General features: G+C 37.5%; 1 protein-coding gene across 2 annotated transcripts in view; it reads left to right on the top strand.

Annotated features, from left to right (window-relative positions):
- The window catches only part of PTPRK (protein tyrosine phosphatase receptor type K), a 406,781-nt gene that overhangs the window by 178,790 nt on the left and 211,178 nt on the right, over window positions 1–16,813 (top strand). For both annotated transcript variants that reach the window (XM_081312601.1, XM_081312600.1), the window contains exons 4-5: window positions 6,200–6,281; window positions 8,302–8,417. In XM_081312601.1, the coding sequence (XP_081168727.1) occupies window positions 6,200–6,281; window positions 8,302–8,417 (198 nt within the window). The remainder of the gene's footprint in view (window positions 1–6,199; window positions 6,282–8,301; window positions 8,418–16,813) is intronic.

Raw genomic sequence — 16,813 nt, 5'->3', positions numbered from 1 at the left:
ACGCATCTTGCCCGTGGCCTGGCAGTTTCACACCCCTGGTATAAGGGAAAGGTGGTGAGGGAGGGAGGCGATCTGATACTCCAAAGTTCAAAATAGGGTTATTTCCCTAGACCAAAGTTCCCCAACTTTTTGGGCACCAGGGACCAGTTACGTGGAGAGAGGTTTTTCCATGGACGGGGTTTTCCTTGTTTGTGCAGACCAGTTGCTGGCATGCCGCAGCCCGGTACTGATCCACAGACTGGGGATTGGGGACACCTGCTCTAGACCTGTTTATACTGGTGGTATTTTCTGCTGATATTCTTCTTTTTATAGCCATGTGACAATCTTGTCCTTGATTTTTCTGCTGCTAGCAAGAAGACAAAATGCTGTCACTTATGCTATTGTTACAAATCTAGAAGAAAGGTAATTTTAAACCTCCCTGGCAGCCTTCTTGGTCCAAGGGTTCTCCAGGAAATTTTTTACAGTAGGCAGCAAGCAAGTCTAAATCTTCTAAGGCGTCTTAGCCTGTCCAGGAGGAATTCTGAGTCTTCCTACCCATCACTTTTTTTCCCCTTTACCCATGCTACTAGGAAAACTGTTAACATGTTTTCCTTCCTAAAGCATCAGAATAAGGCACTTAAATCCCTGGGCAAATTCTGAAACATAAGAAATGGCTTTGTAATCATATAGTCTTGCATGTCAGGAAAGTTGTAATAAGAAATTCCTGGCTAAAACCAGTGAAGCTACAGATGGGATCGGGATTTATTGGGAAAAAGGAGACAACAGGAGACAAGGAAAGGGATACATACACAGGATTTTAAATAAAATCAATTAAAATTATTTATCAGATTTCCTGCTTATCATTACAGAAGTGTGTCTTCCTTAAAAGATCACTGTGTTGCAGACAGCTATAGTAAAAGCCCATTATGTCTAAAATACACAATAGCATAATATTTTATGCTTTAAAGCAGGGGTCCCTAACCAGACCATAAGCTGTTCAGAATCGGGCCACCCAAAACAGCCGTTAAACACGCACATGTGCGCATCCCCATTTATGGCACAGTGGATGAGCACGTGTGGACATGCTCCAAGTGGCAGGCTGCGTATTTGCCCACTTGCCTGCAAATGGAGCTACACACTTGCCCGCTGTTCGCCCAGAAGCATCCCCTTTCCCCTCCCCACCAGTCCACAAAGCTGGAAAGGTTGGGGAACTCTGCTTTAAAGTATACTGCTCAAAAAAATAAAGGGAACACATGATAAGACATCCTACTATTAAATACAGTACATTGTGTTGTTTAAGTGTTCCCTTTATTTTTTTGAGCAGTATATATTTAAAGTATATTTAAAGTATAAGTGGTAGTGGTTATGTTTGGTCTTTCTTCCTTTACTTTGCATCTTTAATACTGAACCTAAACTAAAGCATCTCCCTGATAATACAATAACTGGTGGAAATAGTTGTCAGCCATTCAACGTAAGCCAATTCTGAGGAGAGACACTACATAAAATTATTGTTATAGGTTATAATGGCAGAAGCTTAAAACTTGGCAGAGATTTATAACTCTTCTTCTACTAAAGAGAATTGAGGTGGGAAAATCTTGAATTTTTTTCTTTACACTAACTATCTATCCTGGCTAAGATGCTGTTTATATAATAGCCATTGAATTCCTTCTTCAATTTCCATAGATTCTGCAAGTGTAGAAATAGACAACTATAAAATTACAGTCTTCTGAGTACAGTAACTAATGTGATTTTATTTTTACATTTATAAAAGAGAAAAAGTTGAAAAAATAATTAACTTTTTGTATTTACTTTCAGTATTTTAGTTACCTTTTCCAGGTTCTCAGTACAGAATATCTTCTATTTCTGATATCTAGGAAATATATTAACACACGTAGAATTACTTATATGTTCCTATATTATATTTTTTAATGTTAAGAAAGAGAAACAATTTGATCTAGTAAGTCCTTCATTTAATAATAAAAAACACTTTACCAGAAATGAATCAGGAGCTTCATGAATCAGAATGCATAAGGATTTCAACTAAGCAGAATGAGAGAAAAAATAGCATAAAGTCCAATTCATTTTACTTTCAAGCTGATATATTGTTTTCTTCTATGTTGCTGGGACAGCTGTTCCTTCTGCATCCAGTTCTTTAATGTTCTTGACTCCAGATATTAGGAGTGACCTACATTTCAGCTCAAGTTTCAGATAATTAAGCTAGCAAGAATCCATGTCTTCCTGTAGTTGAACAGAACAAAATGATATGCCAGCTAAATGATCTGATAAAATGACAAGGACTATTAGGTTTTGGACAGTTCTGAATTCTGCCTTTCTACTCATCTTAATGATGTATACTAGAGCTTAGCAAGGGGAAAATAAATTGCAAGGAGAAAAAGAGGAAATATTTGTTGGTCAGAGCCATTTATTGGTCACATGGGAAAGTGGGACTGAAATTTATTTTAGAAGTGCTGATTTGATTCTATAAGCTAGCTTTGTAGAAGAAGCTAGCAATATCTTTTTCTATGTCCACCTTTATATAGACTCTTCTGCTTCTCCATATTTAATAGTTTTTATATTGATGCATATTTTGTATGCAACCATACATTCCAAAGTCTTTCACACCTTAAAATATCCTGTTGTCCCAATGGCTCTATTTGCTTTCAGTGTTGGCTATATCTCTTCTTGTCTTTCAATCCTAATTATAGCTCATTGCAACATTGGGCCTAGTATGTTGTTATATATTGTAACAATAATGGCCACAGAGCCCTATTTGCTTTCAATGTTGGCTATATCTCTTCCTGTCTTTCAACCCTAATTAAAGATCATTGCAACATTGGACTTAGTATGTTGTTGTATAGTGTTCACAATATCGGAGAAGAGATATAGAATGATTGCTTTTTATTCCCATAAAGAAACATGGACACAATCAGATTATTGTACAATAACAGGAAACAGTTCATTTGAAGGAATCAAGAATTGAGCAAATAAGCTTATGGAATATGCAAGGTGGACAAGAATTTAGGCTTTTGTTATCAAGGTGATTACATTTGACAATATTCTCCGACCTGGACTGAGGATGGAGGTTTTTAATATTGTTTTAATCTTATTGGTTTTAGTAATTAATTATGGGGCTTTGTAATTTAATTCTTTTTTAATATTTGTATTACTGTTTTTTATAGCTGTTTTATTGTTGTGAGCCGCCCTGAGTCCTTCGGGAGATAGGGCGGCGCGTCAGGAATTGGATAGTGAATTTATATCTAGGTTTATGTCAGGCCCAAGCCCAACGATGAACCAATGAGATCAAGTTGAATCCAGTCCTATACTGTATTTGCTCACACCACATAGACAGAATCTTACTGAACTAAAATTATAACTTTGTAAACTACTAGATATATTCTGACGGATTCTAGAGTGTGGCTATCCTGAAACTCTCCCCCCCCCCATCCAGTTTGAGACTGTGCAGTTTCTTAATCTGGGCCCCTGTGGGAAAATTCTGTGTAATATTATTCTTTAGAATGCAATTTGGCAACTGGATAATGTAAATGGTTTCTCCGTTCTATGGCCAAAACATTGATGTTATAGCACTACAACGATGTTTGCTTTCTTAGGATGTTTCTTCTTGATATTGATTACCCTTTTATATTTACCAGTTTTGCAGTGGCCCTCTAGATGTTATCAGTTAACCAAGTTAAAAGATTACAATAAATATACTATATGGTTTTCTTCGTGGTTATTTTATGGGTTAGAACTGTGAATTAAAATGGAATTTCTTTGGAGCAAAGTGATTGCAAGGAGAGGAAATACGCCTTTGAGAAGTAAAAGATTATTCATTAAGTGGTATATAAAGCTGATTATTTTTACCATGCAGTTCTAGCCTGTGAGCGTGCTAATTTTTTTATTATCTAAAACACATTTATTTGCTTAAATAATCTTCTTTATGTGAGATTTCCCAAAGAACAAAATAGCATTTCTAACAGGCTGACAACTGTTATTCTACCTCTCTCCACATGTATATGTTCACCTAATTTGTATAGATCATTTTATAATTGCATAAATTGCATTCTGTATTATTATCAATTATCAATTAGTTGCTAAAATAATATGGTCAAAGCAACATGCTTATTTTTTTAAAAAATAAAACACTTCTGTTGTGAAAAGGGGAATACCTCACTTCTCTTCATTACAAATGTAAGGCTTGTCAAAAGACCAACAATTCATTTGTCAATGTTTGTTTTCTCTGGATTCTGATAAGTGGTGGAAGGACTCACTTTCATTTAATTTAGCACTATTTGAGAATAAGAGAGTACTGTTCATATCTGATTCCTTCCTTCCTTCCTTCCTTCCTTCCTTCCTTCCTTCCTTCCTTCCTTCCTTCCTTCCTTCCTTCCTTCCTTCCTTCCTTCCTTCCTTCCTTCCTTAGCATAATAGGATATGTTAAGCTTAGATTATACCGAATAATGATTTCCCTCTCTTTTTAGGGTCATTGTCTGTATTATTTACATAACAGAATAACAGAGTTGGAAGAGACCTTGGAGGTCTTCTAGTCCAACCCCGTGCACAAGCAGGAGACACTGTACAAAAGGTCCCCAACCTTTCCAGGTTGGCAGCCAGAGGAAAAGGGAGGAGCAGGGAAATGTGTGTGCTTGCATGTGTGCGCACATGAGCAAATGGGTATGTGCATGGAGGTGCTAGCGCATGCACAATCGGGCCAGGTGCACCTGCAACGCTGGCACCCACATGCATATGCAAATGGACCGCTAGCGCGAGTAGGGGGTGCTCGCATATGTGCGTGCACTCACCAGCCATTCCCGCAGCCCAGGACAATGTATATCATCATGCCCTATACCATTCTGGACAAATGACTGTCCAATTTCTTAAAAACCTCCACTAATGGAGCACTCTCAATTTCTCATTGTCAGGAAATTTCTTCTTAGTTCTCTCCTTGATTAGTTTCCATGCATTGCTTCTCCTCCTGCCTTCTGGTGCTTCTGGTGGCAGAGATTGCCTGATTAGCTCAATAAAAATATTTAATGATGTGGCAAATAATGTATTTTGATAAGACTGTGATTAATTAAAATATTTTCAACAAAGATTCTTTCCAGTAAAAGAAGCATTGCTTACTTTTTAAAAAAAAATCAAATAACAAAAGTGTGCATCAACCCCACCCCCAATTTATTCACTAAATAAATAAATAATAATCTAAATATAATGGGTTACATTTCTACCAGTTGGCATCACATTATCAGTTTCATCATTATTGGGGATTGTTAGGCAATAGCCAGATGTTGTATTGTAGGTTCAACCCCTCTACCAGAAATTAAACTTACAGATCTTTGTACTTGAATGATAATGTACAGCACATTAAATTTTAGGAGATATCTGGGCCCTGGTGCTCAGTAGTTGAAAGAAAGGATATATAGAGGCTATGAGAATGGTATACACAGCCCATTAAGTTTTCAGAACAGGTGTTACATTAGGATAGATCTAAGTTGTATGTGATAAACTTTAATATGGTGTGATAAACTTTAGCCATAGAAATATCTTGGAGAAAAGGAGGAGGAGGAGACATTTTGGCCAGTTCTTCTTTCTACTTTCTGCCCCCTTAAAAACTCTACAAGAGGGCCAGGGCATTTGCCAAAATAGCATGGGAGATGGTGTTACAGGTAAAAATTGTCCTTTCTTCCCACAAAATTCCTAAGGAACATCGCCTAAATATGCACCCTTACTTTTTCATGAAAATTCTTAGTCCTTGCTAAGGACTAAGGCATATGAGGACCATTCATAGTAGATAGTAATTCCAAGCTACTGCCCATAATATAATACCTATGGCTTCATTATTTCTTGTGTGACAGTTTTATCACATGCTTAGCAAAGAATAAAGATAGCTGCAGGCAAATTTGGTTTTTACTTTCACTGTCACTGTGGAAGACTTGTCTCCTAGACAATATCATGAAAAAGCTGAAAAATCATTGTCTCTTTCACCTGGAAACTCTGGCTCTTTTTAAAATGGTAAATTCTGTGTAACAGGCCCCTGAAAAGTGAGCATTGACAAGTATTAATTAAGAACTTATCTCTGAATAAATAAAGAGCTGTGAACATGATTAAATCTGTTCTCAGAACGCTTGGCTTTAATGAGAAAATCCACTCCTCACTCTAGTCTAGACCAATGGGAATTCCTTTGCAGTGTATGTTGTAAACATTTCTTCTTTCTCTTTGACAGGTAATATTTGAGGCTGAAGTCTCAGATGGGAGAAATGGCTACATTGCCATCGATGACATCCAGGTTCTGAGCTACCCTTGTGGTAAGAATGATTAAGAGGCACACTTTTCTCTGTCTTTTCTAAGAAAGGGTCAATATTGTCAGACTGGTGTTTTCATTACTTAGCCATTGGTGTCTTGCTGCTACCACTGTTTTTCTATCTTTTTTTTTTTCTGATGTGTTAGAAAAAGGAAATGAGAATGTCAAAGTCACAAATGTTATTTTGTTATCACATTATTATTTCAATTCAACGATTCTCTCTCACTCTTAATGGACTGTAATTAACGTGAAATAAAGGGTGCCTAATAGTTTATTGTGAGCTGGTTTTTTAAAATTCATTTTACTCCCCATAATAAAAGCAGGTAACAACAATTTATCAATCCTATTTTAAAAAAGCATTGTGACAGTTCTGAAAAATTTCTGTTTTCGGATATGGTTTCTCTGCTGCAGTTGTTGCTGTATTTGGGGTCATGTCTTTGAAAATTTGGGGGACAGGATAGGGATCATGAGTAGACCCCCAGGTTGCATTGAATGCAGAGGCCTTGAAGGACAGGAGGAACAGATCCCGCCACAGTGGTGGCCAGATAAGTGGGACTTCAAACCAGACCAAGAAACTAATGTATGTATACATTTCAGGCAAGCCCTTCCCTAGTTCACACAAAGATAAAAGGGGGAGAGGGAGGGCAGGACATATTCAGATTCTGTTACTGTAGCTATTATAATAGCTATGAAAATAGTCCTGACTATATGGCTTTTTTTTAGTTTCGTATGCCCTTAGTCTGACAGGTTGTATGCACCAGCAAAGCCAAAGAAAATTACATCAGTTCTTCCCCAATAGGCTCAAGGATGGATTTATTTGTTTGTCTGTCTGTCTGTCTGTCTGTCTGTCTGTCTGTCTGTCTGTCTGTCTGTCTATCTATCTATCTATCTATCTATCTATCTATCTATCTATCTATCTATCTATCTATCTATCTATCTATCGATCGCTTATCTTACCATAAGGTAACGATGGCTGGCATCCTTTGGATGTTTATACGTTTTAATTGTTTGAAGTTTCCAAGATGCCTCACAGACAGACTTGAAGAAATTAATTATAATTAGTGCATGTTATGGAAGAGTGTAATAACAAGTGAATGAGTTTCTGGAAAGTAGACTAAGCATAATTGCTTATCCCTAATCTTTGGTAATTTAGGAATAGGGTATGAAATTTCAAAGCTGCAAGCTAGATTGGAATATAGAAACACACCCCTTCCCCCTAGAAATTTGGAAGAAGATCATGGCAAACTGCATCTGCATTCTTGCAAAACACAGACACACACACACACACACACACAAACACACATCTCCATGTAGTCACTACCTGAGAGAGTCTTTACCTTAATACAGTATTTTTCAACCTCAGCAATTCTAGATATGTGGACTGGCTAAGGAATTCTGGGAGCTGAAGTACACACACCTTAAAATTGAGGTTGAAATTGAGAAACACCAAGGTTGAGAAACAGTGCCTTAATACATAATAAACCCATACCTTATCTGCTGTCAGTGCCTTTTTCAACCCATTTTTTTTTCATACATAGAGTTTTGTCACAGAGCTTTCCCTGAGGCAATGCAGAAAGTATAAAAAAGGTTTGTCACTGGCTCAAACAATGCTATGTCTGAGATGCAGATGATATTTACTGACAGGGACTCAACATTCCCCCAATCTACCATAACATGCAGCTAATTAAATCTGATCCTTTGTGTTATTAATGCAGTAGTTTCACATTGAATATCGTTGAAATTCACATTCAGATTTGCAATTTCTTCACATCCTATTTGGCAGGTCTTCTTACTGAGCTAAAACAATTTTTTCTTCCGTGTATGAATTTCTTTTGCCCCAAAGACTCAGTGCTGTGTATCTTTGGGAGAAAAATAATAATAAAAAAATGTAGCTGAGCATACCCTTTGGTAACTTTTTTTGCTTTCCCTGTCTCTGTGTATCTTTGGGGGGATATTTTTTTTAAAAAAAAAATGACTGAGCATACCCTTTGATAACTTTTTTTTTGCTTTCCCTATCTCTGCAGATAAATCTCCTCATTTCTTGAGGCTGGGGGATGTAGAGGTCAATGCAGGTCAGAATGCAACATTTCAGTGCATTGCTACAGGAAGGGATGCAGTGAAGAACAAGTTATGGCTGCAGGTAAGGCTCATCCTGACCCATTAATGGCAGGCTCCTGATAAAAACAAAGGAGTCCAGTTTCTCAAAGATTGTATATGACAGACCTTTGACGGGAAATCATTGTTATTTATTATTTCTATCTATTTCAATTTTGTTAGCATCAGCTTGCAGCAAGGACCGTTGAAATGCCTCCTTCCTCTATCAGACTTGCACATATGGAATTTTGTTTCCATTCTGTAGAACAGGCAAGAGGAATGAGGGAGAAAACTTCTCCATATCTTCTTTTTCTGTGGGATTCATTCTTTTTAAGTTGCAAGCTGGTCAATTCTGGGTAGAAGATTAGTGTATTGTTGGTAAAATTGAGCTGATAACATTATATCACAAAGCCGGCTCCACATGTTTTTTCTGCCTGAGGAAAAGATCATGGTGCACCTTCTCCCATTCTGCAAAATGGTGAGATTGACTGTTCAGTTATATCAGGGGTCTTCAAACTTGGCCCTTTTATGACTTGTGGACTTCAACTCCCAGAATTCCTCAGCTAGGCATGCTGGCTGAGGAATTCTGGGAGTTGAAGTCCACAAGTCATAAAAGGGCCAAGTTTGAAGACCCCTGAGTTTTATGATTCGTACTGACAATAGGACAGCATTCCCTGGTATATCTGAAAGCAACAGCCTACTTCTGGGAACAATGAGTAAGGCCTGGGACAGGCACATATCAGTGAACTGGGGCACAGCAGTTGCTGTTTCTGATTATGATATTATTATTATTATTATTATTATTATTATTATTATTATTATTATTATTATTAATAATAATAATAATAATAATCCATGCCATCTTTATTTTATACAATTCAAGGCAAAATTGTGAGGTGGGTTTTCATGCCTAAGGGAAGGCTGGAACTCATGGTCTCACCGTTTTTGTTCCAGTACATTAACCACTGCATAGATGAGGCCAGTTCAGCTGTGCATATTTATAATGTGATAACTTAACCATTCAGGATAGGCTCTGGTATTACAGTAAGACATAATGCAATTTGTTGAGGAATATGATTTAGTAGCACACATAAATTCACTTATTACGGCTTAGTGTTATGTGCAACCTCGGACATTATGACATTATGACAAACCTTGGTATAACTTGCCTTTGTTTTTTGTTTTTAAAAAGTAAGGTAACTGAAAATAATTGCATACGAATCTTGTACATAACAGAGTAGTGTAAGCAATTCATAGAAGTAGCACAAGTACTGAGCAGTCTGTGTCCCTGAACTTTACACACTTGTATGAAAACAAAGCATAGAAATTATAGCATTCTATTTTTCAGGACTGTTCGTTAGTACTATGTTGCATGATATCTCCGTTTAATTAATCCTTTAATAAAGAGCTCAGCCTTGAGCTTTAATTTAAAAATATACAAGCTGTTGAGATTTTTAAATCCTAGAAGAAGTATTGGAATTAAACCAATAAGAGAAAAAAGCCTAAGAGAAAGAATTAATTGGCTATTTAAGTATAGAATAGCAGACATTATTTTAATGGTCTTTATATGGTTTACTGGTGGACATATCAAGAAAGTGAATCCTAACTGAATCTTGAGCATCTTGAAAGGTAATGAGGACTGCCATTTGTACTTAGTAAAAAATCTCTTTTAAATCATCATTACTTGACAATTATTGCTTTTGGGTGGATGAATATTTTCCAAGGAAGAGGATAAGGTACATCTGCATCTGCATTTTTGTACATCTGCATCCATATTTCCTAACTTGTTCTCTTTCTGGAAGTATTCTGCTTATCATTTTAGTGAGATTGTTATGTAAAGTAATTAATAGTTTTTAGGCATTTCAAAAAGTTTGAAATAGTTACAACTTGCATGCTTTATCTGGTATGGGCTATGTGGATTGGGTAAATAGTTCAATATTGCTCAGGAGGCTTTAAGTTACTTGGCATTAGCCTCTACATTGACCCAAAAGGAAGATACCCCAGAATTTAAGATGAGAACCTCAAGATTAATTAACAAAATCCATAGGAAATTCTTGTCCCATGCTTAGCTTCCCCTATGTTGGTAAAAACCAATCTGAAGATTCTGTATGGGTATGCCTGCATAACAGGGACATTCAAAACCAGACTGTTATTATTGCAGGAACAGAATATTCTGTGGAACACCAGAACATTCCATCATTTACTTAAGCCATTTTTACCAGCTGTTTTTGAGGGAGGCCAAGCATTTTCTGGACATAAATTTTTCACAAAAAGAATCAGGTTTAAGATGAACAATATGCACCACTTCCTGTTCTGGAAGATTTACTTTAATGGAATGGTTGAATCAGTATGGTCCAGGTGAAGCATAGGGTTTTTTTTACTTATGTCTATGTATGGGGTGTGTTGATTGTGAGTGTGTGTATGCACACACATGCACATATACTTGCCAGATGCCACATTACAAAAAGTATAGACAGTGTGTATCAGAAAAGTCCTAAAATTATCCCTTACCCTCTCAAAGACTACATCACAATTTTCTTCTTTCTACAAGCCTTTCTGATCTTTGAACCCAGAATTCATGTTCATTTTTTCTCTTTCTTTTTCAGCAAAAATGTCCATAAGCATTTTGTAATCACTAAGAACTTAAAATAAGAAATTTTAGAATTGTGTATTTGTTGCTTGAGAATTGGCATGTTCATTTTATCTTAATTCTCTGTCTCTCTGTCTCTGTCTCTGTCTCTCTCTCTCTCACACACACACACACAGACACACACACAGACACACACAGACACACAGACACACACACACACACAGAGAGAGAGAGAGAGAGAGAGAGAGAGAGAGAGAGAGAGAGAGAGAGAGAGAGGATTTTATCTGTATGTATGTATTTTATCTGTATGTATTACATAATAGTAAAGTGAAGTGAGATAGTTGTTTCAGTTAGGATTGGTTTGAGGAATGAGATAGCAATGTGTTTTCCTGATACTGTTTGTGATTCATAATACAATATTACCAGCTCATATTGTCAGAATGGAGCTTGTGTGCCTGAATTCCAATTGTTGAATTCTATCTAGGAAACCTTTTGAGAAGATGGTACAAACAACCTCCTTTGTCCTTTTTGCTTTTTCCATCCTTTTTCTCAAAGCTTTTCAGCATGAAACCATTGGAAAAAGTCAACCATGCACTTGTTACTCCAAAGAATAATTTCCTAGGATTACAACATAGTTTTCTTGCTCGAGAATATTGCCTTATTTCAAGTCATTCCACATCCTTCATTGAAAACACATATATTTTCAGACATGGTTGTGCAGTTCTATGTATTTTGGGGCTTTGGGGCTTTATGTCTTGCATAGCAAGTATTGATTCATTTGATCATTTCTCACTTTGAATTTCAAATATGTATGAATTCTACTGATGAACTGCTTTCTTCCATTATGTTCTTCTAGGGCAATGAATATGGGGTCATGGGTAGTTTCTCCACACAAAATAACATTCTGACAATGATCCAGCTGTCTGGAGGGGGATCTCAAATTTGAGTAGAAAGTTGTAAGTCTCACTTTGCTTAGGCAAATGAGCTTCTCTTCCTGAAATGCAATTAGGTTTTCAATGGCTGGGGGGGAAAATAAACATACCAGCAGAGTATCTGGAGGTTAGAGTACAGTCATCTGCAGCATCAATTTGTGTAGTCTTTTCACTATGTATCCTCCATCCTTCTATAAAACCCTGATCACATCTTGTGTGGCTGATGATGATCCTGGACAGGGTTTGCTCATAATGTGTTCTTCCCAGCTTGCTGCTCAGCAGAACCTAGGTCTGCCTGGCTATCCATTTGCTCTGTGTGAATGCCATCCCCTTCCATTGGCTAGACCCTATCCTGAAGTATCTTCCACAAATGAAGTATGAAAGAGTTCCTCACCAGTGGAAAGAATAGTTTGCACAAATCTTGTGGAACTACCAACTCATAAAGGGTCACGGTTACCCATAACATAATGGGTATGTTGACACCAACAGATTATAATATCCCTTTTCTGCCTGCTTCTAAGATGTGGTTACACAGACAACAATGTTTTTTCTGGGTTCTGTTTCCATGCTGGCTTTGCTGGCTGCAAGCACAGCCTTTACATCAGACCGGATAGGGCAGACATGTCAAACCAAGGCCCGGGGGCCAGATCAGGCCCGCAAAGTGGTTTCATGCGGCCCGCGAAGCCATCATGGAAACAGTGAGGGAACGGCCCCCACTGCCTTGGCCCTGGCCCAGAGACCCTCCTTCTGCCACAGACCCTCAGATCTGTCCCACTCCTGCCCAGGCCCCCATAGGCACCCTTGATGCGAACGATGTAGAGCAGGCCACACCCACCCAGTAGGCCATACGCACTCTAGCCACGCCCGCCCAGTAGGCCATGCCCACCCTGGCCATACCCACCCGGCCCCCTGAGGGCAACCGCAATGCTGATGCGGCCCTCAATGAAATTGAGTTTGACACCCCTGGGATAGGGCTTGAAGTAAGAGGGCATTTGGCGGTCAGCCTGGAAAGGGCTGCAAGCTCCTGGCACTGCACCAGAGTCCCTGAGCCAGGTGGTGTCTGGAGCTTCTGGGCTCTGTCCTAAAGGGAACTGAGCAGATAACAACCAGATTCCTTGTGTCACACAATTCAAGATCTAGCAGCTAAAAGTGCACAACAGGAAAAAATATATATTATGGCTTCACAAAATGAGTGAATCCAGCCTATTTATCTATCCAATTCAGCTAGTTTATACCTCAGTATATTGTGCAAATCCAGAAAATGGATTTCTACTAAGAGATTAAGTGTTGTATAAAAACTTCAACTGTTTGAATAGGCAGGTGACAGAATGGAGTTCTGATGGTGATTTTTCCATATGCAAAGGGAGCATAGAATGGGATAAGGAACATATTCAGTGTTAAACTAGTTCCTGGCACACTATTAAAAAGTAGGAGCTTATTAGTTTTACTCATGGAGGAGTCATACACATTCATTAGTCATTGGGAAGGGTTCTGGATTTGAATATTTCTGCTTTGGTGTAAGTCTAGCTAACGATCTGCCAAATATTTTTGGAATATGACTTGGCATCTAATTTTTGGAAAAGTTGATTGGGTTCGATGTAAACTGAAGTCTAGCAAACACCAAAGGAGCCAAGAGTCTCCATTGTTGCTATGGTTTTGTGAATTCTTTTCATTTTCTGCAGCATTTTTCTCAAATTCTTGAAGTCAGTGAATAATCCAAAAGTTTGCTTTGTCCTGGGGTTTATTCAATGGACATACGTATGTGCATACAATGTATAGAAGGGAGGAATATGAATGGATGGATGGAATTGGATGCTTTTGTAAACTTCAAATAGATTGGCACATTTCTGACACAATATGAAATAATTTCAAATATAACATAGAAAGGACAAAGAACAAGGATTTAAAAATATCCTGAGTTATGTTATTTAGCCAAGTTTAATGTGAATATCAGAGCCATTTTCTTTCGACATTAAGCTATCTCTTATTTACTTGTTTTGGAATGATAATGAATAGCATAAAATGTCCCCAAAGGTTTTAAGTTCTCACTTATATGCCCAGAATAAGGTAACACCTGTACTGCCCCAACCGTAAAGCTTTGTGCTTGGAGCATCTGCTAAACCATATGCCCTGGCTCCCAGTTTAGTTGTTCATAACTGAATCACTAATGAGTCTATCCATCACTGTTGTGTCTTGGCATCCACACACCATTTGGTTTGGGCAGAGAAGCTTGGTCTCCTTTTGCAATTCTGTTTGCATTCTGACATGCAGGCCAGAGTGCTAGCATTGATTTTGATCTGTCCAAAATTAAGAAGATAATCACGTTCACTTACAAAAAAAGAAAATTAAAGCTTGACTGGTAATCCTATGCAGATTGAAATAGAAAGCAAAAAATGCATGTAGGCCAATCTGTCTGCAGTGGCTTTAGGTGCTGGCTAAATGCCTCCTCTGTTGGCAAGCCAAAGCTGGAAGTTTTTATTAAAACTTTTGAAAAGGAATATTAAAAACTAATACAAACTAATATAAATCAAGGAAGAAAAAAAATGAAAATAAAAAAATGAAAGCAAAATAAAAAAATAGGAGAGAAAAGTTGAAAAAATAGAGAAGAAAGAAAAATAGAAAAGAAGGAAAAATATATGAAGTGACTTCCGATATCTTCAGTGCAATGATAAGTACAAATATATTTTAACCTTTGTGTAAAAATTTATTTTACTTACCTAATCATCAAATCCATTAATCACAAGTTTGTTCTGTTTTTTTTCCTTTTTATACAAAAAGTCCATAAGAGTTTTGAGCCTTATGGATGTAGATAGATAATGTCTTTTCTTTAACCAAAGAAGTCAGTGTATCCATTTCAGCAAAATCTGCAACTACAACAACCCAGGCTCCATAGTGAATAGCATTAAATCTTTTTTTTTAATCCCATTTATATCCCGCCCTTCTCCGAAGACTCAGGGCGGCTTACAATCTAAACACAAATCTTTAGCCTTCATTCTATGTATATGCCTGCTTATTAGGGCTTTCCCCCCCCCCAGCAGCATTATTACAAAGTCAGCTTATTGCCCCCAACAATCTGGGTCCTCATTTTACCTACCTCAGAAGGATGGAAGGCTGAGTCAACCTTGAGCCTGGTGGGACTCGAACCTGCACTAATTGCAGGCAGCTGGTGTTACTTAAGGAGGCATTAGCCCATCCCTTTGCATATAATAATCTTGCCAAAGTAATACAGTTATTATTTCATATATTGAAATAATCTTCCATGGGTTTTTTGCCCATTTGTCCATTAATCCTAAAAGGAAATGCTCTGGCTTAGGTTGGATATTGATCTATACATACATACATACATACATACATACATACATACATACATTTTAATATCATTTTCCTGAGCACAGGTTCTCCTCAGGGCTGCGTCCTAAATCCGCTGCTGTTCACCCTGTTGACCCATGACTGTTGTGCTAGGTTTGCCACCAACCATATTGTAAAGTTCGCAGATGACACAACAGTAGTGGTCCTTATTCATGATGACAATGACAATGCTTATTGCAAGGAGGTTGAGGGTTCAGTGAACTGTTGTAAAGGAAACAGCCTAGTTTTAAATACCAGTAAAACCAAAGAAATCATTGTCGATTTCAGAAAAGGCAGGCACAGCCACACTTCTCTGTGCATTAATGATTCACCTGTAGAAATGGTTACCAGCATCAAATTCCTGGGTGTGCAGCTAACAAATAGGCTGGCTTGGTCGCTCAACAGTGAGAAACTGGTGAAGCGAGCACAGCAGCACCTGCACTTTTTGCGTCGCATGAGAAAAGCTCATCTTCCTTCTGTCCTGACCACTTTCTACAGGGGGACGATTGAGAGGATCCTGTCATACAGCATCACAGTCTGGTTTGGAAGCATCACTGCTTCAGACAGGAAGGCGGTACAGAGAGTGGTGAGGATGGCTGAAAAAATCATTGGCAGTTCCTTCCCTCTCATCCAGGACATAGCACAGAAGCGTTGTTTGAACAGGGTCCGTAAGATTATCTGGGACACTACTCATCCTCTTCACAACCTGTTTTCCTTGTTACCTTCTGGGAGGAGGCTTCATGGTATCCACAGCAGAACATCCAGATTCAGCCATAATTTCATTCCATACAGCATTAAGGTTTAAGGTTTATTAAATTTATATGCCGCCCTTCTCCCTGAGGACTCAGGGCAGCTCACAACAATAAAAAGTTAAAAGATATAAATACAAAAATTAAAAGAGGATTAAGCAATATAAGAAATAAGAACAATTTAAACCTTGTGAATTCTCAGGCTTCCTCCTTCCATTATATACTCAAGTTGGATAGTATTTAAATATTTTATTGTTATGTATATGTAGGGGTGCGGCTCTATACATATGTTGTATGTAGTATGTTTTAGGTGTGTCATGTATGTGTCTCACTTTAAGAGCGGGCAACTAAATTTCATTTTTGATGTACGCCATTGTGCCCACAGTAAAAAAAAGACAATAAAGATTATCTTGTCCTATCATAGAAATTCTCCCCAACAATGACAATTTTAATTTCTCCATTTCAACATGACCTTTTTAATTTCAGTCCATGTCTTAACATAATTAATTTGAAGTAATTTTACAATTCATATTTACTTCAGTAATACCCAATTAGTTTACTTTTTTCTCAATCATAAAACCAGTTTTCTCCATCAGTTCTATTTCATCTTCAAATTTCAAAGTTTTGTTATCGTTGTATTTTGATTATTATTCTTGAAACCTGCTTAAATACCAAAGGCTTTAAATTTCCTATTAATTGTTCTATTCCTGCTACATTTTCTAAAATTAATATCAAAACACCCACAAATGCCCCTAATTTATAATTTTATTTTTAATCTAAACTTGATTTTCTGAGCTTGATTTATATCTCTATTCAATACTTG

This window comes from Vipera berus, assembly GCF_964194415.1.
Source record: "Vipera berus genome assembly, chromosome: 1".
NCBI lineage: Eukaryota > Metazoa > Chordata > Lepidosauria > Squamata > Viperidae > Vipera > Vipera berus.
Note: the sequence above shows the minus strand (reverse complement) of the source record. Positions and strands in the feature narration are given on the sequence as shown.